The sequence below is a fragment of the Dromaius novaehollandiae genome, chromosome 3 (genome assembly GCF_036370855.1).
Source record: "Dromaius novaehollandiae isolate bDroNov1 chromosome 3, bDroNov1.hap1, whole genome shotgun sequence".
Classification (NCBI taxonomy): Eukaryota; Metazoa; Chordata; class Aves; order Casuariiformes; family Dromaiidae; genus Dromaius; species Dromaius novaehollandiae.
In genome coordinates, this window is record NC_088100.1 from 67,173,390 (window position 1) to 67,198,833 (window position 25,444).

Here is a 25,444-nt window from a genome sequence, read left to right on the forward strand (position 1 = left end):
GCCTTAATTCAAGCATGAATGAAAGGCAAAACACCTCTTCCTCCACCCTTCTCACCAAATGTGTTACCTTTGCATGCTTGTCCGAACCATGCTTTAACTGTGCAACATATTCAGAGTTTAGAAAGGTGTGACATTATCAGGATTCATACATATCTTAGAACAAGGACAAACACTTTCTTCCACACTATACTGGTTAACAATGAGAGTTTTCTCATTCTAAGCATGTATACGCGTGATTTAATGTGATACCATTTGTAAAAAAGTATGCCACCCGCTTGAGACCTTCGTATTTATCTGCTTTCAATTACATTTGAAGTATTCAGAAAGTCTCCTATACTAATCCTATCCAACTTGGAAGCCACATAGCTCATGCATGAGGCTGTCAAACATGAGTAGTTGCAGATGTCAATGCACCAGTGGCAGGAATCCAGGAAGACAGATCAAGGCTTAGTCACTGAAAAATATATGCCAGCACATCTCAGATACATAGCATTGTAGCACCTCATAAGGAAAACATGTCATGACAGGAAATCAATAACCTCTTGGAGGCGATCTGTTTTTGAAATATTCTTGATTAATTATGCCAGGGTGTGTTTGGCAACACTGCCTGATCCAGTATTAACCTAATGCTTTTTGCATGAAGCACCATTGTAACTAGTCTCATAAGTCAAATCCGATGGTTCAAGTCAGGTTTTAAAGGCTAAGGTTATAGATTTTGTAATGTCTTTATGTCAGACAATGCTACCTTTACTATGATGTGTAGACTTTTACCGATCAATCAAAATAACAATTGTTTTAACATAAACAGTAAGTTTTAGAACTAATTGCATTTGAAACACAATGATTCTCATAGATAAAGTATGTCATAGAGTGGGTAAAATATGCAGGGAATGGCAATGTGTTTGCATGACAGAAGACCTTAGTTCAGGGTGTTACCCAGTTTTTTTTGCTCACATCCATTTGTAGAGGAGAAGAAGCTCTCAAAGACACACAAGCAGAGGTAAACCTCCATCTTTCTCCCCCCACCTTCCTGCCCAGCCTCATTTTCCCTCTCAGCAAAGTTTCCAATCACATCTGCTGCCCACTGTGCCTCCCACAAATGCAGGATGCCAGCCTATGCCTCCTGCCTGCCTTATTCTCCCACCACATACCTGCACTTCCCGGGACCCCAGCATATGCTAACACCTCGCTCACCCACCTAAAGCAAACCACTCCTGGCCCTACTGATCTTGTGCCATCTCTAGGCCCTGCTTTGGCCTGGCCTCTGTGCCTGGAGCAGAGACTGCAAGTCCAGGAGGGGTTTTTCCTGCAGCAGGGGCTGTCCACAGTGCAGGGAGCCAAGCTGGGAGCTGCTGCACTGCCCAGCTGCAGCTCACCACTGACATTAGGTCCATCAGCAGGAGCTGCCTAGGTACAACTGCAACTCATAGAGTAGCATAGCGCGTTCACAGAGGCTGGAGGAAAGTGGAGCTGATGCAAGTGTAGTGCTCCAGCGACTGGCATGTGTACCATTGCTTGAGAAACTCTTTCTTAATGCACCTCTGTCTAATAGTGAAATACTTGTGGTTTAGAACATACAGCGTGAAGCACATCATGCAAAATCGGCTACAGACAGATTGCTGGGGGCAGTAATGAGACCATGCTCATGTTAGTCTACTACTGCTTTCTGTAATACAAGAGGGAAAATGCTTAGGAGGTTATGTCACGTCCTACAGTTATTTATTAAATTGTTTGCACATGTAATATACAGAAATAATTCAATAAGCATAATGACAGTATCTGTGAGATAAATTGTTTGAACAAAGCTGCAGATAAGTTGCAATCACCGTGTGGTAGACCCAGATTTGACCTTTGGCTACCTTACCTGCACAACACCCAATAAATCCACATCTTCAGTAACCACTTCCAAGATTTTAAATTTCTGAGCAGCATCAAAGGGCCACCATTTGCAAAAGAAACTGCCAAAGAATGGATTCTTGATTTTCCCAAATGTGGAATTTCTTTCCCCAAATTACACTGGCCTGAAGCCCACGACAAGCAACATTCAATCCTGGACCTGTGACAGATTCAAAGTCCAGTGTCTTCAGGTTAGAAAGAGGATCGCTTTGTCAGCATAGAGCCAAAAATATCCTTCTGTGAAAGCCTCAGTGCTGCCCCTAGTAGATTGCCAGATATTAAAATTTAACATGGCACATTTTATGTATAGATAAGCTTTTCAAGTAGTTTAAAAAGATTTTAAAAACATATTGATACAAATTATTTTTTCCTTCTGAGGCCTGTGCAATTGGACTCATGCTATGGAAGGAGCTGGCTTTTCAGGAAGAGGAATACTGTTTTCCTTATGAGTAAAATTGTTTTAAGCCATTGCTAAAATATATTTGCAAGCTTTCTTTAGTGACATTTATACTATGAATACGTGAAGCTCTATGATTTTACTAGCATTCCTTCAGCACAACCTGCATAAACATGCAGCAATCATATAAATTAAATCTCTGTGATACACATAACTGTATATGTGTAACACATTGATTTTTATGGATTATTGTAAGAAACAAGGGAATATTTCTTTACCTTGATATACCTTTTTGCAAATGGTAGTTTGAGAAGTCCTGGGGCAAATGGTTTAGCTGGTAAGAGGCAAGTAAGTGGAACCAAATATGTAGAAAAAAATACTTTGCATAATATTGTGATTAATGACAGTGTTACCTTCACTGGGCATGTGTGTGCATGTGTACGTTCAAAATTGTTAGTGGCGTGTTTTTCAAAGTGATTCTGTGGCAAAAATAATGACTTGAGGTTGAAAGCAAATTGGGGTTCACAGGGCTGGCTTAGCTGTCACTGAGTGTACAGTACCTGAGCTTTGATAATTGCACTTGTATTGTAAAAGTCTCTTAACAGTAATGGCCATGCTCATTGCTGGGAGCTGACCAGAGAGTCTGGGTACATCACTGAATCCCAGATAGTGCCGCCAGGAATAGAAAGCCTAGCTAAAGGATCCCAGCGAAAGGAGAGAGATGACTTACATGACACTGTACTTTGCACATGTTTAATGTGTTCAGTCCCATGATAGCTGGGTATGTGACAAACATTAAAAGTAGTTCTACTGAATTATGCAGAGTTAAAGAAGATTAAACATGTGGCATGACAATGCGGTTGCAGTTGGCAACATAGCACTGCTTTTGCGTAGTTTTGCCATGCCAGCAGTCCCCTGCCTCCATCTCATTTCGAGCCGAAGTGACCAAGATTTTGTTGTGTCTCAAGTGAAGGCATTGTATGTACCTGCCACATGTACTGATGGATATGAAGGGAGGACCTGTGGCAACTGAAAGAGACCAAGACAGAAGCGAGAAGGCATCACCGTAGGAGTTACTGAAGCAGGGCCAGGAGGGCACAGAGGGAGTTGCTCAGGCTGGCAGGGCAGGAACTGCAAGAAAAGAGCTGGAAGCAGCAGGAGCTGACTGGAGAGGGATGGCTCAGAGGGAAGCAACTGGAGAAGTCTCCAAAAACAGAGGGAACCAGAAGAGAGGGTAGATCAAGGTAAATCTGAGAGGGCCAAGATGGCTCAGTGCTATAAATTCAAGTGAAGAGAGGGGATTTCTTACCAATATTTTGTTACTTCTCTATACATGCTTGCTGTTTTTAGGCTAATAAAATGGACTGGAACTGAAGATTAAACTGTGGTTCTCAGTTCCTCCATGGCTACCCTACATGACCTTTAGTGAGTTATTCCACCTCATCTTCCCCTCCTGAAGAAGGGAGATAAGGTATCCTGTCCCTACACTACTACTGTGAGGGTATCTTTCATAATACTTTTGGGGCACTGAAATGCTTCAGTGGTTGGCATTGAGGAAATTCTGTAGAAAAACACCTATATATAACCTCCTTGATGCTAAGATAGTCCCAGGAGTGAGATCACACTGATACTGATATTTTAACATTTAGTATATAGTACCTATATCAGAAACAAAGAGAATGAACCTGTCAACATTAGGTATGTGTGGAGAAAACGATTATACAATTCCTATTAAATTAGATGTACTGAGTCCACTATATTTATCTACTGAAAAGAAGAGAGGGGATGGCATTAAAGAGGGAGTGTCCATTTTCTTTTCAAAGAACACTACACTCTTATATTGATTGAAAATGGTTATCTCTGGCTCTTGTGTGTTTTGTGGCATTGTATAGTATTGGTTTTTGTTTAGATCATATAATACTTCTTCCTCCCTTCAACCTACAATAATAATTAAAGAGCTGTCTGTGGCTGCCTTGGAGTGCATCCTGTGCATCAGTGTGTCTCAGTTAATAGTCATAATTTCTCATTCGTAAAAGGAAGAGTGCTACCAGCACTTTCAGTCTCAGAAGAGATCAGACTCACTCAAGGATTCCAATTTATTATACTCCCGGTTCTGATATCCTACTGTTCTCTTTATGGATTAGGCTGCCTTGGTAGAAGGTGTCATCCTTCAGATGACACATAAATACTCTTTTGCCAGCTGTTCCTTTCTGAGAAGTTTCTCAACAAGTAAATCATCATCATGCCCCTAGTTTTAGAAGTTTATAATCAGGTTCTCTACTTAGCTCCACTAGGAGAGTGTGGAAAATGCAGCTTTATTACTACTATTACTCTACAGATGGTGCTGACTACAAGTGGAGTGATTTTTAGGTCTCTCAGTATTGGTTTCTAAGGTGAATACAGTTGTAGTGATTTTAAATTAAGAGGAATAGACATAGGTTGTTTTGCTGATAGTTTCTAAAACACCTTTAATCGCAAAGTGTTATGCAAACCTCTGTGAAGTAGAAAAGAGCTGCAGACGGATTGCTTCACTCATTTTGATATGCAGCAGCCGTTTAACAACACATAATCTGCATGTGAGCTCAGAAGAAGTAGTGAAACATAACATCATACTGATGGAACTAGAATTTAGAAAGGAATTCAGAAAGACAGGAAACAATCATAAAAACTGGAATTTGGTTGTGACAGCAAGTAGTTAGGAACGTAGCAATTGCCACTCATTGTCACACCACTGGTCCATCTAGTCCAGTAACTTGTCTCTGAGATGAATCACTATTACCACTTTGAGAGAAGGGTAAAAGACCCACCTAAGGGATCTTAACATTCTTTATCACTTTTGCTGTCCTAGAAATGTTCTTGAGTTTATGTCCTTAGTGGCCACAGGTTACCACGATGGCGGAGTTATTTTTGTTGTAACTACATTCAAAAGCTACAACCTCCAGTGTCCTTGAGCACTGCAGTGGGGAAGGGAAACTCCGTTGTAGCACCACAGCAGTGTCCAACATATAGATACCCGCTGAAATACTCCCGTCCAACACATTGGCTACTGGAAATGGAGAAAGAAGGTCAGGTTTTCAGAGGGAGCCCAGTTGATCCCTCCTCACTACGCCTACCAGAGACTCCAGAGTAGACATCGTGGCCAGATTGCCCTGATGCACTGCTCTGGTGCCTGGTTGGTAACTGGCTTCTCAGGCCGTTTGATAAACATGCTGCTCTGCCACCCTTCTGTGCCACCTATCCTAGTGCAACTCTGCCATTCACCTACCTTCGCACTGATGTCTGTGGATACCTACTTACTGCCAATAAGAACAAGCAGTTATTCCAGAGCAATATTTTTAACTGATTCTAGAGAGAAACCAGCACTTCCAGAACTCACACGATCTACTAGTTAAAATTCTGGTGACATCAAAGTTTCAAAGCCTGCTTTCTTGCCACTGGATTTTGCTGACTCTTAAGAGAATGGGCTGAATGTCATACTTAAGCCCTCTCAATGGAGGGAATGGCAGGTCCACAGTATTTCCACTGAACTAAAATAGCCTATAACCTGTAGGTTTTAGTTTGATCAAATTGAGTAACAAGTTGTAGTCTTCTGTTGGTTAAAGTGAATTAATCACAATCTATGTGACTTCCCAAACAATTTCACTGTCACCGAAGAACTTCTGTATACAAACTGGGAATCTCAAAGGACAGATTTTTTTTTTTTAGTCTGAACTCCTTGTCTTAAAAGTAATTCAGAAGAGTTTCTGCAGATAAAGACTAGGTCACATTAGTGGGAAGATAGAACTGCCATAGTTTGTGCTAAGGACAGAAGATACCCATATACAAAGCTGTCAATTTAGTACCTTTTAAAAGGCTTTAAAATTCACTTTAAAACACAGTTAAGGAAGAAAAAAGGCTAAGCAAGGTATTGATGAAAATAGTGTTAAAAAAGCATCACTTACTGGTTGGAAGATAAAACATATAATCAGGCTTTCAAAAGTGAGTATTTAATTTGTCTAAAGACTGTTACAGAACCCGTTTTTAATGTACTTGGTTTGCATAAAATCTTTTCTTCCAACTACCTGTTGCAATATATACCTAAAAATGGGAAAGTGCAGTCCTCCATCAAAACTCAATTTGTTAAGCTGACAAAGACATGCCCATTTGTAATACGATTTTCCAGTCTAAAATTTCATTAGGCACATATATGCTGTGAGGCGAGTGGTACAAATTTTAAAAATATCCTTTAAAGAACCATTAATGAATATGCCTTTTGAGCAGTTTCTCTCAGGAGCAGTTGTAATTGTTCTAAGAACTAATCTGCCTGCAGCTCTAAGGGTAGTTTATTGCAGCGTGCACTAATTCAGCTTCACTCAGAAGTTGCTCCTTTGGCTATAATCTCCTGGATGTTTTCAGTATCAAATTATCTGTATGATATCTTGCAAATTCCACCTGGACTCCAAGGGTCAAGCTGGTTTCTCTCAATCATCATACATCATTACCAGCATTTGAAGGTTCAGGACGCCAAACTTCCTGCCCACCTGTGCAAGCCCACTGCCTCCCAATTTGGTCTGATGCGGCCCAAGCAGAAGCCCAGAGCTTTCTGTACCCTTGCCCATATGTAGGTGACTGGATCTCAGGAAGCAGCGCTGTCCAGTGGACACAAAATGGGGAGGTAATTGCAGTTTGTTCCTCTATGGAGAACAGCATTGGCTAGCAGACCTAGCAAGGTAGGGTGGTTTGTATATTTTTTAGATATAGACATACATGTATATACATGTGTATATATATATATACACACACACACACACACGATATAGAGCTTGCATGTTCTCCACATAGCTGGCAGGGTTCTCCACAAGCAAAAAGAGCAGACTAGAATGACACATGACTGTGCCATTCATTTTTGCCATGCCATTTTTCTTTGTAAAGAAAAATCTTTCATTATAAAGATCCGTGATAATTAAAGTGTCCTATTTATGTGAATGTATATGTTGGTCACATGAAGGTATGTTTGAAACAGCATACATCAAGTCTCAGCCCAGAAATAGGAAATTCTTTTAGTGTGTTACTAAACAGTTTACCTGCTTATTGAAGTGACAAGGAGGTTCAGTGAGCTGCAGAAAATGCTGCAACAGAGGTGACAGACCCCGCTGGCTCACAGACTACAGGGAAAGACAGTGTTTCGGTCACAAACTGCCACGCAGGATCGGAGCAGGGTGATGCAGCAGATGTTTAATGGGAGTTTACCATAGTACTTCAGCTCACACAATAGTCCTGGCAGCTGAAACACTTCAGAGAGGGATTAAAAATGACTAAGAGGGTCACTGCCCTTCACACGCTGGAGCAAAAGGAGTTTGAGGACTGGAGGAGAGCCTGACAGACAGCATGATGGTCACTGTGAGAAGCTGACAGGATGAGTTTTCTTGCAAGCAGGTACAGTTAACTGAGCCCAAGCTGGGAGGCCCTGCTAAAGGAAGGACTCAGGAGCTTCCTTCGTGCTGCACAAACATGTTGAGCACGCATGGATCGAGTTTCGCCTTCTCAGCTGATAGGATGCTCCAGTGCCTAGCTGCAGGCACCATATTGACATACCCCTGCTTTGCTCACACAAGTCTCTAGTGTCATTCAGTGACACAGGCAAAACTGTCCTTTACAGGAGCAGCTGCTTTCAGTGGGACTAGAATAAGCTATCCAGGTAAAAATGCAGCTTTCCTTATAGATACTTAGCTCATAGTAAAAACTGCCATAACGATATAGCATAGTTTAACAGTACTAGCATAGTCTACTACTATTATAGCATAGTACAATACTAGTAATTATACTCTTACTATAAATGTGCCCTTTTCTTAAAGGCTTTAAGCTTCTGGAAAGCTATTACAGTGGCTAATCCCCATCATTGAAACCTTCGTATTGTTTGAACCACCTCCTTCCTAGTTTCTCTCAAGTAAGCCAATGGAGATACTTTGACAAGGAAAGTGAGAAATGTGGCACTGTTCTTTCCATGACTGTAGCTAGCCTGCCAGTAAGTAAAAGTGATCAGTCCCTGAAACACCAACCTGGTGCCTTTGGTCAGTATGGCACGATCTTTAACAAACAGTTCTAGAAAGCATCAATGCTGTCTTCTCTCTCATCCGATTCCAAATGGCCCAAGTTTATTCAGAGGTAGTAAAAAAGTTAGATGGTATGACATTTCTGGCCTTTTGCAGCTTTCCCAGTCCTGATGGATCTCACTCCAAGCACATTTGACCCCTGCTCACCTTTACTAGGCTCTAGTTCAAATGCCAATCTGATTCAAACCTGGTATTTATAGCTACAGAGTTTTAATTGGCACTGTTAAACAGAAGGTATCTCTGCTTACAAAATTTTGTGATTTCTAAATTACGGTTTTTGGAGGGGATGTGTAGGAAAGGGAAATAGTATCTTTGCTGTAGTTTGGGTAAAGCATCTGAAACAGTTTTTTAAAATGACAGTTTCACTAGAACATTTTAAAAATTCATACTCTGGATTTTTAAAACTGCAGCGCTTTCAGGTAGCAGCTGCATTTGGTGTAACAGATTGAAATTAAAGATATATGTCTCTGCTTTTTCTCCTTACACTTTTGATTACACTATGCTTTTGACAGGATTTTGTACATAAACTCTTCAGTGATATAACTCATTATCTTCTTTTTCCTTTGCCTTTTAGAAAACAGCATAAGGGAGAATTCAGGAAAATAATCACCTATTTTATTGTATAACCAAAGAAATTGGGGGGTGAGAAAAGGACTCAAGATTAGGGGACAGTTATTGAAATGATTTTAACTACTTTTTAATTTGCATGCTGTTGAGTTATTGTTGTCAGTGAAGAGCACATCAACAAGTAATATCTAAAATGGCAAGCAGATTTCAACTGAGAAATGCAGTACACAACCTCTGTAACTATCATATTTATAGAGAACAGTTAAGACTAAGTGACTGGATCACAAGCATACATCATAGAAGGAACACTGAGGGTGGTTTTTAGAGTTAACAGTCTTTGTTGCTTTCTGTTTTTTTCTCTGAAGAGATTATGGAGTCAGAGCAGGAGACATTTACACAGCCTCCAGCTACATTGCTTTTGGGGGGTGTATTGAGTGAAGTACTGATCTCTGCTTATAGACCTTTTTTATACAGATGCAAGCCTTACAAGTGAATCTCCAGGGCTTGCCTTACTGTCAGCCTCTGTTAATGGACTCTGAAGGTATTGCTCAGTTAATAGACCTTTCAACTAATAGCGGGCACCTCTATGACAGACCACATGTAAAATACCTGTGCATTCCCTTGATGATGATTTATACTGTTTAAAGGCATGGGGGCGGGACAAGTTGTTAAAAGAAGAAGAAATTGAAAGCTCCCCTAACTGCCGTATTATCCACCTGACATTCTCCAATGCTAGTCATTAATTACTAATGTATCGAAAATCAGAGCAGTTATTCAATTCAAATTATCTTACATTTGTGAGCAGAGCATTTCCATTATCTTATCATCGCCCATTCAAACAATTCTTCTTTCTCCACAGTTGCTAAAGGCTCAGAACCCCCACTCTGTTTTGTCTCATTTAGACCCCTTATCCCCACAAAGATATTTCTACTTTATGCCCACCCCATACCTTCCTGTTGGCTAAAATTTGAGTGGATTTACAGTGTAATTCTTACAAATTCAGCCCTCCAGCTCCCTCCAAACTACACACGCACATCTGATGGCAGAATGTGGCCTTAAGCAATAGCATTTTTTTCCAATTTGTGAGCCAGTGTTAGGAAAGGATTGAACCTGGTTTATGGTTTAAGCTGCTCTTGCAATCCTTGCACCTGCAGACCTCCCACTGAACACAGCAGGAGATTTGTGTGCACAGTCACAGTAATTTCAGGGCCAAGTTCTCAACCGAAGTAACTCCTTGAAAGCTAACAGAGATACACCAGCAATCATTTGGGCCCAAGCTGGCAAGGCAGTATGTGTTTCTGGAGTCACCAATAACGTCAGTTCTACCTGAGCTGTATATGCAGAAATGATGGGTTTTATTTCCTGACATGTTTGTGCTTTGCTTATGTACATTTTCATGCCTGCCAGCATTCGGAAATCTAGACATCAAGTGCTGGGGGCAGGCTAAATGCAATTTTTCATGCTGCTGACATTAATTGGATGAACAGACCTTCTCAGAAGGGGCAGTGTAAGAAAAGCGTATGGAAAAATGACAAAATAAGGACTTTCACAGCTAAATAAAGACAAGTGGCAGAAAAAGGCTTTTACAGCCTTGGCTTTCACGTGTTTCATTTGGGACTCTAAAAGTGTTTTGCACAACAACTAACAAATTAAGATTCACAACGCCTTTCTGAGGAATATAATTGCAGATGGAGGAACAGAGGTATTGAGACTATCATCTGAAAGTATGACCCCTGTTTTCAGGTCCCCAGATTGAGATACATTTAAACCTAATTCTCACAAGCATTAAATAGCTCCATTTATATTCATTCATTTGGCTTTGTTTGTGCCTAAAGCCTTGAAAATCAAATGTTTTGCCCTTTAACTTGTATGGTCAAAATTAAGGGTCGTGAACACAACCAAAGTGATGCGGCAAAGATTGCAGAGCAATTGCAAGGCTGAACTGGGACCAGGCCCCTTGTCACCTAGTGCCACGTTCTGTTTTTATTTACAGAGTACCCTCCTCGGATTCCTGGCCAAAATGAAAAGTGTATTCTGCTTGCTTATTTTTTCTCTGCTCTCTCGAACAATTGGACAGCATAAAGGCAATATGAAGGATTTTGGTTATTGATCTGCTTTATAGACTCATTTTGCCTTTTCTTTCTAATGATCAAGAAATTGTCTTGAAATTTTTGTGATTATGTTTTTTATTGTATAACTAGCATGGACATGCAGTGAGAATCGTTTGTATCACCTGTTTTTTTCCCCTGTTGTTTTGGTTTTTTAGCATACAACAGTTTTGCCCTTTATATTAATTGAGATGAGAACAACACATCATCAGTATCCCAGCAGGAGCTGTGGACTGGCTGCAGTATGCACCTTTGCTGTTGGCTATATTTTATGGTAAGGACTGTGCACACTGTGTTTTTGTATTGTATTGGGGGTTTTGTATTGCTAAATTTGGGCACATATTTCATTATGGATATAATCACTAACAGACCTACACTGCATGCCTCGTTTGGTCCAAGACCTGGGCTTTGTCTGGTTTCCCCAGATGGTTATATTTTTAGAAAGTATATGCCAAACCTCACACAACAGGAATTTGTTGAACAATCCCATGTAAGCACTGGTCTTTCCAAGCGTACATTTTTGAATCTTTTTTCAAGCTAAATGTTTTTCTTGGACCTTAGTTTTATTGCTTAGGGTTTTTGTTCTATCAAATAAAATTGAGAATAGGCAAATGATTTCCTGCATCAGTATTTAAGCCACAACAGAAAAGATAGAATGCTGTCTCTTTTCTTTACTAGTTCATAAATTCCTTCTGTAAAATTGATTACAGAATAAGCCAGAAATCCAGACTCTCTGCAATTTATTTTAAAAGATGCAAATGTTTGTGAAAAATTAAACTAAAACAGAAATAACCTTTCTTATGCAATGCTAAATTTGGTCTTGGGTCAGAGTTTCTATTCAAGCACCTGACTTATCTAACAGAGTTAATTTACTTTAGTCATTCTGGCATTTTATTTTTTACTAAACCTTTGTTTTGTTAACAACACTCCTTTGATACCATAAATCCTTTTTTATCCTGTCTGGAAACCTTTCATGACTTCCTGTTTACTTCTTCTCACATCCCTTCTTCTCACTTCACAACAACCTGTGCTCAGCTAAGATGACAGTTTCCAGAACTATGGACAATACTGCTTTTTCAAGTCAAGTGAGGTCAGACTAATGAGAGAAGAACAGAGGGTCAAGGCAGTACTGTTATACTGCCTCAACTATGTGACTTGCCCCTTTTGTCCAATGAAAGAGAGGACATTATAGATACATATCAACACACATTGAGTGGTCATAAAACGACAATAACCCAGCTAAAGTCAGATGTTGTATCCCATGATACTAGTCAGATTCTGCCATTTACTTCTACAAACATATATATCATTCTTAAGAAAGAACAATATTTGCAATTGCAGTTGGTAAGATAAGGACAGTCTTATACATCAAGGCAAAGGAAATGTTTTTAATCCATGTGTAGCAATGCACAACCATGATATTTCTCCACCCTCTTCCGATGGTTCCTAGAGGTGGGATGGCATAATTATTGTAGCAGTGTTCTGACCTAGTATGGCATTCCTGTTCTCTCAAAATCACCTGAGTAGATCCATGAAAAAGTATTCCCCAGGAATGGAACATTGAAACATTCCAGTTATGTAAGTGAAATAAAAACAAAGATGTCTTTAAATCTTTCTAAGAAGCTGGAATAGTAACAATGTGAGGAGAATTGTTTTAAAACTTTTCTCTCTGATGGCTTGTGCACTTACATTGATACTGACCAGTAATGCTAGGGAGTGTCTTGAATATCCCACACCATCATATCACAGGCTACAGATCAGTTGTCTTACTATGTGTGAATGGGCACACGGCACAGTGAACCATGTATACTTATTCCAAATATTAAAAAAACTTTTTGCCTAAAGCAATAACTTGGAAGAGGACATAAGGCTTGATGCTGCCTACTACAGTGCATCTAAATCCTACAGCTACAAATACAAGATAGAGGGAGATTGTAGGACAAATAAAAAGGCGGGAATAGAATCTGCATTAAAAAATTAAATGCTAAGTGGACACCAGTTACATTCTCCTATCATGTCCCTTTGTTTTTACTGTTTATTAGTTTTGTCTGCATGTAAGATATTTCCAAAGAGGACAGAACTGCTTTCAAGTGATTCACCTTCTTCCGAGCTGTGATTTCTCAAAATATGGTCTGAGGCAATTGTTTATCTGATCTGAAGATCATCCTGCTAAATTTTGCAGTTAGAGTCTATTTCTCCTTCCGTTCTTATGGAAGGAGATCATTTGGTAGGACTGGAGGGAGATATGGACTCTGCCATCATCTGCAAATTCTGCATGTCTTCAGCATTCAGGTGTTATTAAAGACTCTACCCAATACTTGACTGAGGCTACATGTCAGTCATGACTCACTAATATCACTACAGTGTATCTGATGTTCACCGGTAGGGGAAACCTACCAGATAATATGAAAAGTGGGTTTTTTTCCATCTCTCTCTCTCAGTGTAAGCCTGCTTTTCACAGCTAAAGTTCACTGTCTTCCTACTGCCAAGTAACCACATTGAAGTACTGATCTTATTCACTTAGAGATTTTGGAGTTATTTAATTAGGATTCGCTGCCCTTTGGTGTATCCTTTTGACCCTTCAAGGTTAGCACAGCGCATTAAAATTGAGACTACACCTGCAAGTGAGCTGGCAACATAATACCATTGTGGAACTTCGTTTGTATCTTTGGTTGTCTGTGGGTCCACAGCTGGTGCTTAGTTCTTAGGTGTTTTTTTTTTTTTTTTTACCTTGAAGAGGTGCTGCTTGAGAGTTTTTCCTTCTCCCTTTGTAATTCTTCCCTCGGCAGAAGTGTTTTCACTGAAACTATCTCAGTATAAAATGGAGACAGTTGCTAATTAGATGCTTACCATGTTTTGGCCATGAATTTTGAACTCACTCCCCACTTCAGGTGAAACCTTCAGACCGCTCCGCGTGATTTATGTATCAAGTCACACTTTGTACTGTAAAGGAGCATACGGGAGGGTATTGTTTCGGTTTGATTTTGTTAATGAAATTTTTTTCAGCTGTGATTTGTAAAAGCTCTGAAAGCTTCTGTTTTACTTCTTACATGGCTGAATCTTTCATGTATGGAAGGGATGATGGAATAGGGAGCTTTTGTTGTATGTATTTCATAAATGAGAAAACAACCCAACAATTTGGAATAGAATCGCTGAAGTAGGAAGAATATGGCTAAATAGTTTGATATTTGATATCCCCTGAGTATTTTTCAGAGACATGCTAGCTGAGATAAAGCCTTTCCTGAAGAGCAGAACTTTTTCTTTCTTTTTTTTTTTTTTTTTTTTTTTTTGTTTGTTTCACATTCTCTCCCTTAGGAGAACATTTGAGCAGGCACACTTAGCTCATTTACTTTCTGTGGGGGAGAATTCTCCCTTATTCTTAAGGAACTGTGCCCAGGCAAAACATTCACAGACCTGCGCTGCCTGTTGCACACCATACATGGACTTTCAGAACCAAGGCAATGGGATAAGATGGGAAAGGCCAGTTGGCTTTATTTAGCATGGCTTGAAAAAGTCACAATTTGTGTTGAATTGTTAAATCTAGACAGTGCTAAGAAAACCCAAGAGCTTGCCAGTACTACCAGAAAATACTGCCAATGGGTGTACGGAGTTGGTTGTCAAGGAACAGAAAAGAGCCAGAAATGTGTTGTCCTTGTAATAAGAATAACCTCATAGCAACTAATATCAGTGCCTAATATGTCCCTAAAATAAACAGAGACAGATAGGTTTAGTTAAAATGGCTTTTTTGTTCCTTCTGCTTTTGAGCTCTTGAGGGCGCCAAGTAACCAGACCCTAAGAATCTGACTCGGCCACTTTAGTTGTGCTGGGCTATGTGTTTGGGAGCAAAATAACTTGATCTGCTCTCTTGTTTCTATCTCAAATCCAACAGCAGTTGCCTCTACGTGTGCCAAGCTTGGACTTGATTCATTCTTTCATTCTTTAATAAAACAATTTAAGCAGCTTGGGTACCTTTAAACTTTCATTTGAAAATACACTTTATCTTATAAGTGACTTTAAAAAGGTCTGTATATTTGCTGATCGGGTAATTTGCTGAATACTTCTTAAATGAATTTAAGGAAAGAATATAAGTTCTGGGAAAATTTGGAACAAATTTGAAATAAATCCTGTCAGCCTTGTAAAATTTCCACTAGAGATTCTCCATACAAGGAGAAGATCAGAAAGAGCAGATGTTGAAAAAGGCATAGGGTTGTGGATTGCTAGAACAAACCTTGAAATTCAGAAGAGAAGGGTGAAGAGAGAGCATGAAGCATGGTGAGAAATGACAGTCATTTTGATAAAGAAATCAAAAGGATTTCTGAAGTGGCTGAGAACAGAACAGAAGTGATTGATGCAGATGGAGGAGAAGACACAGAATAGCTGTGCTAGGGTGTACCAACTGTCTGCACATAGGGACCAGATTATCAATGCTTTTGGGAGTGACCACTGGGGAGGGAAATTTAACAGAGAATCAGTGGTTGGGGAAAACTAGGTGAAAAGCTCTAAAAGTGAGTAAAAAAGATATATTAGAACCATGGATTAAAAGAGAACATGGGCAATAACCAACTAACAGGTCAACAACTTGAAAGCTGAAAACATGCAAGTAGGAAAAGCTAGGACAGGAGAGAGAGAGAGAGACAAGCTTTGAATTTGGGGTGGAAGGCTGATGGAGAGGTGGGTGACAGATGAGACAATGCAGAGGAGGAGATAAGAGTTGGAGCCAGCATTACTCAGAACAGGAAAGAGTAGAAAGAGGTAGAAACAGCAGAATTAGGCCAGAAGATGATTAGCATCCCCTGTGCCTGACCCAGGAAGAGGGTGGGAGAGCAGAAGAGGTTTCAGCAAGAGAAGTCTACAGGGATCCTCAGCCTGTGGGGGTCTGACATAGCCATAATGGACTGTTACATTCTGGCTTCCTTCCACCTCCACATCCTCAAATGTTTCAGATAAAGTAAGAGTAAAATCACAGATGACATGGATAGATTGTACATTTTGACTTGCTCGTGCAGTTCCTTAAAATATATCTCAAGAAGCCACAGCAACCATTACTATATTTAAAATTAAATATGATTTATCAAATAGATGACTTTCTGTGATGACAACACCTTGCAATTAGTCTGCAGAGTCTCTATCATTTTAGCTACCTGTACATAAACACAAATTTCTGCTAAGCTTTGTTCATCCCAGAGGATGCCAGCACCATGTCATGCTGAGTATGTTTTGCATCCAACATTATTTGCAGCTGCAGTTTTCCAGGACTTGTCTTCTTCCAACTGCTTAAGCTGTTCTGTACTGGTAGCCCAGTCATATGCCCCATTTCTTGTTCAACATCATGCAGTTTGGTGGAGATGAATCCAGCAGGAAAAACTGGAACAAGACAGAGTGATTACTGTTATTTTCTAGGTGATGGCTGTTTATTGAACTTATTTTTTAGTATCTAAAATTTCTAAACAATATACTTTCCTAGTGTAGGTGACTTATGCCTGACTAGCTGGCATAATAAGGAGCCCAGCATCTTAAGATGGCTGAGAACTTAACAATTCTGATTAGATGCAGAACAAACTGTCCTATATTTTTGGAAAAAAACAATAAGGCTTTCTGAAAATGTCCCTTGCATCACTTCAATCAGTATTAGAAATCAAAAATAGAACAGATTTAGTGTGGGTCATTGTGTCCTACTTCTGAAAGCGCAGGGTTGGTCCCTACTCTATAACCACAAATGATTCATTCACTTGAGTTTTTGAAGCTCAGCAGCTGTAAGCCCATCACCTCTTTCTGGGGACATTCCACAGTTTAATAGTTCTCTTTCTGGGCAAAATCATCTTCTGTGGAAAAGGAGGAGAGTGATGCTAGGTAAGATCAAGAGATCAAAGTGCAGAAAATAGCCCACATTCTGTTGTTTGGTAAAGAGTTGCCACAACAGGAACTGGCAGGAAAATGGCCTCGGATTTGTTTGGAGCCAAAGAAGCAGCTTTTCTTTGTCCCAGTCACTGGATAGCTGGATGGCATAGAAGATGTGGGAAAGGATTTACTGCTGTAAGAAGCAACCAGAAATGAACTGCCATAGTAGATCAGAGTAGTCATATATCTAGTTCATTGTCCAGGCTCTGACTGTAGCTAATGTCAGATGCTTCAGTGGAAGATTTAGCAGGCCATTATGGAATAACCAGCTTGGAAGGAAAGTTTTCTTCCAACACCTATGTGGATGTTTGGATCTTTGAGTTATGAAGGTTTATACGCCTTGTACTCTTTGAACTTGAACACAGCTATACACATTTTTATTGTATGTACAAAGTCTTCTGACTTCAGAAACTTGCTAGATATGCATGTTACTGCCCAGAGCAGAGGAATGAACTAAACAGAAACATGTGGTCCTCCCAAATTTGCCTTCTAGTATTTTTTGAGTATCTTGGTTTCAGTGATGTATCTTGGGGTAGAGTTCCAGAAGTTAATTAAGCATCATGTCAAAGGATATTTCCTTTATCAGATTTGAATTTCTTGCCTCTGAGTTGCACTGAAGTGCTTCTTATGTTATGAAGAAGAACATTCGCAGCTCTTCAGCCATTTTATGACATTCGTTATTATTTTGAAGTCTGGTTTAGAAATCAGAAAAAAAGAAAAAGAAAACATGCTATTGCTTTTTTCAAAATCTCTTTTACCTTGAAAGTCCAAAACTTGACTTGACTTTGACTTGACTAGTTGAAAATTTCCAAATATCACCACTTTTTTAACCAACATTTTACTTTTGAATATAATACAGGAATACTTCTACTCCTTTCTTTTACCAGTTCTAATGACTGGCAAGATTATCTCTGCAACCTGTAACACATTCATCTTTGAAAATAAACTCGGTGCTGTGTCATCAGTCTACATAGGCTGTCACAGAACCAAAACATAGGGAGATTCTATGTTAACGTCATCTGCTGAAAAGCAGTCATTCCAGTTTTAGTTTAAACTTTTTCTCCTTAAAATATTTTTATCTAAACGACACATTTTTTTTAAACCTGCTCAATAACAGAGTCTTAAATTGGATTGAGGTTTGCACTCCAAAGTAAACCTTAATGCATGCTCCCCTGTGCTTATCTAATAATGAGGTTGGACAAGAATAATAACTACTAGAATTACCATGTTGAAGGCATTCATTAACATTAGTAATCAGTAGCTTTGTATGGAAGCTTTGTGCCTACAGTTGATCAGGCCTTTACTGTGCAGCGTTGAGTTAGTTTGTATTCAAGTAGGAATGAACTCGCTAACAAAGGCCATCAGGTAAGGTTTCCATGGTAGCACTCATACTTTTGGTGTCCCCATTTGTGATACAGACAATGCAGGAATAGTCAGTGTGTCATTGCTCAGTGGAGAGAAGTCTAATATTAGTCTATCCAGATGTAGTGAGCTGGATGGTATAGCCCATTTAAAGGAAGATCAGGGTGGCTAGTCAGATGGGTTTGTGACCTTTGTCTCCTGAGTGGCACCTGGTACTTTTTGTTGATGCAAGTTCCTGTACATTGTGGCTGCTCTGGTGACAGCCATACAACAGCTACTTTGAAAACATGAGCAGTATTACCAAACAAATAATGGGCTAGCATTCTGGCCACCAAAGAATAGAATTCATAAAATGTACTCAAAGATTCTGAACTAGCAAGACATAGCTGACATTCAGGAACTCATTAATGACTCATTTGCTGGATTTAGAAAATATTTCATCTTTCCAACATAAATGCATTCTAGTAAATGTCACTTCTACTTGGTTCATGAACTTGAGTACACAGGTGCAATTTAGAAGCTCACTTCAAAAGTTCCTCTGTAAAGGTGCTGCTGGATAGTTTCATCAAGCCAAAAAAAAAAAAGAAAAGTGAAAAAGAAACACTGTGGGATTTTTTTTGTTCCAAGCTTTTTCCTTGGAGTTTGTTTATCACAAAATGATCATAAAATAAAAGCAAATGAACTGAAAAACATCAGACAATAATAGACAGCAAAGCCAGCCTGGGAATAGAGGACATCCCATTACCTTCTACCCAACTATCCCATCCTTTTCTATGATCAAGTGGAAAATGTTAAATCCTGTTACCATGTGTCACACAGTAACTCTTTTTTTCCCCACAGATGCCCTTGTCAGAGGTTCATTCTGGCACAGAATGATGCTGTAAAAAAATGAATTTCAAACAAGTACAGAGATCATTTTCCATATATTTCTCCTTTGGAGAAAGAGGGTTTAATTGGCATTTAGATCATGCAGATCAACTTACTGACACATGCAAATTCCTACATGAAGTGTCCAACTGTTAAGGATTTGGCTGTAATAAAAGCTTTTCTAAGGAGAAAGGAAGCTATGACAAACATGTACATTTCCAGGGTAAGAGAGAATCACTAAACAGGAGATCTTCTCCCTAGCTATGCTTCACTATGAGCTTTCCCACCAAATGACAAGATCAGAAAGGAACTGATTTACATTCTTACAGAAAGCCCAGAAGCTCACATGCCCTAGGCTGATCTCTACTGAGCACCTTTCCCAGTTGGCCTCTGATGTCTGCTCTATTATATGGCAGCTGAATCCTTTTACTTTTTATAGCTTCCCACTACTGAAATGTATGGACTCTCTCTACTTCCTTCTGGTATCTCTGCTCACCATTTTGAGTTTCAGTGCAAAGCCCATCCTTTCAGAGAGCACAGGTGGACATGCACCATCAACCATGGTCATGTCCATTGCAATCATACACAGAGAAACCACATACCTGGAGCACTTCTTCAGACCATGTCGCGTTAAAACTGGTATGCTGTCTCTTGGATTAGTGTGCCTACGATCTCTACTGTGTCTGAATACTAGAAATCTCTGTCACTAACAAATCAGCAGTATTCTTTTTCCTTTACTGTATACTGACTGTGGAGTTGGACAAAATTTCACTGAGATAGAATTTGATTTTTGTCTTCATCCTACATAGAGAAAAATCATTAGATCCCAAATGATATCAGGTGACTGAGAGAAAAAGAGGGGCAACCTAAAACACAGGTGCTGAAGAAGTTAAATCATTCTCTTAAAGAGAAGCTAAACCTTATTTTTCTGGCAAACCCCAAAACTGAGGCACTTGCCAGGTAAGGAGGAGAAAAGCATCAGAAACACACAAATGTGTACACAGAGGAAACAAAGACACTCCAGAAAGCAGAGAATCTGGCTGTGTAGGAGGGCCTTGAGAACACTGAATATTCTTTGGATAAAGAACTTGCTTGGAATTGAGTGTGTTGCTGTTTCGGTGCTACTGTGTGAAACAGGAGTGTATATTCTTTGTAAATAAATGTGGATGTATCAAAGAAACACCTGCCTATATCAGCAATTTGTCTTCAGTGAAGCAAGCTGCAGAACCTGAAAATTGGCCAACTGTTCAGGTTAAATTAAAAGAAAAAGCAGTAAGATTGCAGGAAATCAGTCTTAGTTTCATCATTTTTGATCTTGGTTCAGGAGGGATATCATCCCAGGTGTTCCATGAGACCAAATTCGGTTGCAGCCTGCAGTCTTTTCAAATAATTGCTTTTTAGGTACCTAAGTGTATAGTCCCAGCTACTTTTGAAAAAAAGGGCTGTAACAGTCAGTACTTGTCATTTTTGTTCTGTTTCAGGGTGTGCTGGATTCACCATGTTACAGGAGTATGGGTGTATCCACTTCTTGAGTACCTCAGCCCAGGTGTCAAAATAATCTTTTTTGCAGCTGTTACCATAATAATTAACATTTTCTACTTGCTGGGAGAGGTTCTGAACAACTACATCTGGGATACCCAAAAATGTGAGTATTGTTTTAGCAACATTAACTCATGAAAGACTGTCAGGACTTGAATATGCTCCCCTGAAAGTCTAGGTTTTTAGCAGGCTAAAGCAAAGTAGAATGACAGAAGTTCCATTGGATCTTTAAGCTTAAGTCAAATGAATGGAATGGCTGGTGGAGAACACGATTAGCTATGAATATGTATTCTTTCTAATAAATTCCAAACTAATTTAAGTGCTGTTGGCAATTACCTGAAAGATTTACAATCCACCTGGTTTTATTAGCTGATGAACCCATTAAATGCAGCTGTTAATGTTAAGCTTAGAGAGAAAAAAATATTCTTCTAGTATTTTCAGATATAAGGTGTTTGCTGCTTATAAATTTACTCAAGGAAAAAGAATGTTCACATCAGCAAATAGAAATGAAAGATCACCTTAGTGCAGGATAAACATAACTCTACAGACTTTACATTTCTCTACCCTATGTAGGTCACCCACTGCTGAGTAAAGGAAAAGGGATAGTAAGGCAAGCACACAATTAGAAGTAGGTTCCTTTAATCTATTAAAGATCTTTTTCATTTATACAAATGCCTGAAATCAACAAACAACATTCTTAATCATCACAATGGCAAATCACAAATGGAGTGAAATCCTTGCTCAGTGGGTATTTTGTCATTGCATTCATTGGGCCCATACCACATTGTGACCATGTGAACAGCCTGTATCCTCTTTTGGGAAACTTATTGTGAACTGATTAGTACATCACAGATTCGTGTGGTAGCTTATTGCATACTGAAATCTCTTAACAAGCCCTTCAATATAATACTAAGTAGAACCTGATACCAGAAGCTTAAAGTAGTTTTACTTGCCATTTGCTCATATAAGCACCCTGATACAAAGTGTATGTTTTACTCTAGAACCAGTGATCATTTGACACAGTACTCAAGTCTGGGTTTGAGTCCGCAGTTTGATGTCACATTTGCATCCATTTACCTTATTTACATTAACACAGGAAAGAAGTTTCTAACAAAGGCAACCACAAGGAAGAATTTCACTTGACCTATGTCCTGTATAAAACATAATAATATGGTAAAGAATCACACACTCTTACCAAGTCCATGAATAAGTAAATTGTGGGACATCTCCCTCACTGTTCCACAGTATACATAACAAAATGTCTGGTTTTTGTGGCCCTCCACCCTAAAGGAGCTAAGGTTATTCAGGTCGTCTTTCCAATAGACTCACCATGGTCTTATTATCCTCTCTGTTCTTCCCTTGATTGGTCCAAGGATATTGACCCAAATTCCTTTGTGGCTCAAGCACTTGCAAGCCAGCAAATGCTATGAGTCACCTGTTATTTTGCCACACTTGAAACAATTTGCATAAACCAAACCTGAACTGTATGACAGGCGCACCACAAGCAGCCGAAAACTAAAATAATGACAATCTGTCACTATGCAAGATATGGGAAATGTTATTTGGAAACTATACGTTTAAAAGGGGCTTTTGAGCACTTGACTTTCAAATTAAAGGAATCTACCTTGAGAAAATTTCAGGGCTGGGGGAGCTGGCATTTGGATTTTTTTTCCTTTTCCTCTGGAGATCCGTAAATAAAAACTCCTTACTGACAAAATGATTTGTAGTTATTTTTTCCAAGTTAAACCACAAACATGGTCGGCAAGGAAAAACTTGCCCTTTCTACAAGCCAGTGTCTGTCCACAGTTTTGAGGTGATGAGCCTTCCTGCCAAACTACTTAATCCATTTGCAGTAGAGTACTTCAGAATGAAGGAAAGCAGCTCTTTTTACAAGGTAAATAAAACAGTTCAGTTAAAACTACTGGATAAGTTCCTTACAGCAAAAAGTAGGGGACTCAAGATTGGCTCTGAGCAGACTTGTAAACCTGCTGTCATCTTTTGGATCCATCCTTTTGCTTTGTTTTTAAACCTTTGACAATGGTTCTTCCATTATTTTGGTTTGCCAGCAACACCCAGGCCCATTGTACTTAGGGTGTTGGCAATGGATAGACCCATTTGTATCTTTGTTGCTTCTTTTAGCAAAGTCACCTCTGCAGTTGTGCAGATGTGTCTTGTTGTTTTCCATCTTGGAGTTAATTAGCTATGTTTTCAGAGTGAATCTTGGTATGACTACCATCTATGCATATATTGCATTAGCAGGTGAACTTAGTTGCGACTGGGTTTTCCTCCTGATATTCTCAAAAATTGCTTGTCTTTTGCCTTCGGAAGTCTTTCTTTTCCAACATGCAGCAGGCTCGAAAACCTCCAAAAGAAATATTTTTATTTGAGATGTTTGGCAGAGAGGTCTTAGTCAGAAGAACAATACTTCTGTCAGATACCGATAGTAATTCATTGTTCAGGAACGGCATATGAAATAGCTGAATGTTTTCATTGCCAGAAAAACCACAGTTCACTGCCTGGCCCAGACTTCGTCCAGCATAGATAAGAGAAAAGCTCTGCAGCAAGGATAAGTTCCTTAAGGAGCCCTATACTGAACTCAGTGCTCCTGATATTACTGAAAGATGGCCATTGCGAGAGGAGAGAGGCACCCTATCAACAGTAATTGGTTCTTCATTCACATAATCTCAAAAAAGGGAGATGTACTTACACATTTTTAAAAATCTTATGTTGAAATGGGGGTAGGAGGGCCTAAACTCATTGAATTATAAGATAAAAGTTTGAGAACTTGCTTTCAAATAAAATCAGCTGCTTAGCTTCAGCTAGTGGTAGCTATCATGACATCTGCTTTAATTTGCTTGTAGGTAAGCAGAGGAGTTCAGGGAGATAACTGTTCACAGTCCCCTGCAGCAGTCAAAGGCTGAGTGTACCACAGGGATTCAGATGATTTGGAAAAAGGTCTGGAGGGAGAAAGGGTTATGCAGTTCATTACTGGACAACCACTGACATCGGGTGTGCAGATACTCTTTTCTTTCACAGCAGGTGAGGTAACACATGAGAAGAGTGTGTGAGCAAGTGGGGGGGGGGATGACACAATAAAGAGAAAAAAAAAATTAGTGCATTAGAAGAACCTCTCTAAGTAAACTCTTCATTTTTATTCACTCAGAGATTTTTAAAAGGTGTTCTCGTCATTTTTTCAGGTATTGAAGAAGGAAAAGAAAAGCCTAAATTGGACTGAACATTAAATGCAGCATGGAGGATTTTTTTTGACTCCATGGAAGATTTCTCATCACCGACAAAGGTTGGCATGGAGAGGAATATTTTGGAAACAAGACAGTTTAATGGGTCCTCTGCTCAATGCAAGGTTATTTTGGGGGGTTTCTATGGAATAAAAATGATTTTAGCTAAGAACGCTGATTATGTTTCAGCCTCCCTTCCTATTTCTTCCTGGCTGCATGTGACATACACCCATAGGATGTATATTTATCTCGACAGCATTCTCAACATGGATTACTTGCATCAGATAAGTCATTAAACCATTAAGTCATTAAGTTTTTCCACTTCCACCAAGAAGGAGTCCATTCCTTGTATCATATGAGAAAAGCTTAACCAGATAGGTCCAATATGGGGAAATAAAATAATGCTATACTTCAAAGTACTGTGTAAAGATATATTAAAAGTTAATTGCATGAATGTATCTGGAGAAGAATTCAATCTGACTGAAATATTAATGTAATTTTATGTAACAGTTGCCTTAAATTAGTGATGTTTATAATTTTATTAGTCCAATCACATTTTATTTGCAGTGATAGGCTATCTGAATATGATGGAACTTTTCTTAAATATACCTAAATAAAAATTACATTATCCCCAGTTTTCTGTTTCTTCATGCTGGTTCTTGGAATTCTAGATGGTTGATGGTATACAAATGATATATTTGGAGGTTTTGCAATGTCAGCTGTAGATGATGTTATTTCTACGTGAGGATTTTTCTTTGCATTTTCCTAGCACAGGACCTGAGCCTGCACTTTCAAGACGTAAGTTCTCAATAAGTGGGCTATGCCATTAGTGCTGTACCAGAGAGAACACTTAAGCCTTACTTCAGGGAGGAACGTGAGCAAATGTTAAACACATGCCTGTATGTATTAGGAATTCAGTTAAAAAATACTGGCCATAGTCTAAATTTGACAGAGGGTTTTTAAATTATCAGACAATCAAAAAGGAACTCTAGTAGGCAGGAAAAGTGTGTAGAATTAGAATAAACAAAGTAAGCGGATAAATTTTTAGCAAGAAGTTATTCTACAAAAAGGTAATTTAAAGATCCAAAGGTCCTGATGTTTGCATCACGCATGTATTTATTAGTGTATTTAAGCAGAGCACTGTATATGCAGAGCACTTGAAAGATGTGAAATGTTCATGTGTGATTTTTATTAAAGGGATACCAGCAGAGGTTTAGTTCTGAAACAAGAGTTCATTGGAGGAAAATGATCTAATGTAAATCATGACATGCCTCCTCCAGTATCTTTTACAATCCACTTACGTTTATGTACATGCTATTATAGGAAACAGTCCACTAGTTGGAGAATGTGGTTTGATTTTGGTGTTTAAGTAAAGATTAGGGGATGCAGGGACCCTTTGCTTGTTTCTTTTGGTTGGTTTCCTTAAAAAATAAGGCTTCTAAGATTACGTTGCCTTTGTGTCTCTCTGCCTGTCCTCTATTA

The 25,444-nt window shown here is 39.2% G+C and overlaps 1 protein-coding gene across 3 annotated transcripts in view; it reads left to right on the forward strand.

Moving 5' to 3' along the window:
• AIG1 (androgen induced 1) overlaps window positions 1-24,596 on the forward strand; it is a 130,057-nt gene extending 105,461 nt beyond the window's left edge. For all 3 annotated transcript variants that reach the window (XM_064509072.1, XM_026120508.2, XM_064509073.1), the window contains 3 exons: window positions 11,219-11,334; window positions 20,669-20,832; window positions 23,924-24,596. In XM_064509072.1, the coding sequence (XP_064365142.1) occupies window positions 11,219-11,334; window positions 20,669-20,832; window positions 23,924-23,961 (318 nt within the window). In that variant the 3' untranslated portion in view covers window positions 23,962-24,596. The remainder of the gene's footprint in view (window positions 1-11,218; window positions 11,335-20,668; window positions 20,833-23,923) is intronic.
• The last annotated feature ends 848 nt before the right edge of the window (window positions 24,597-25,444 follow it).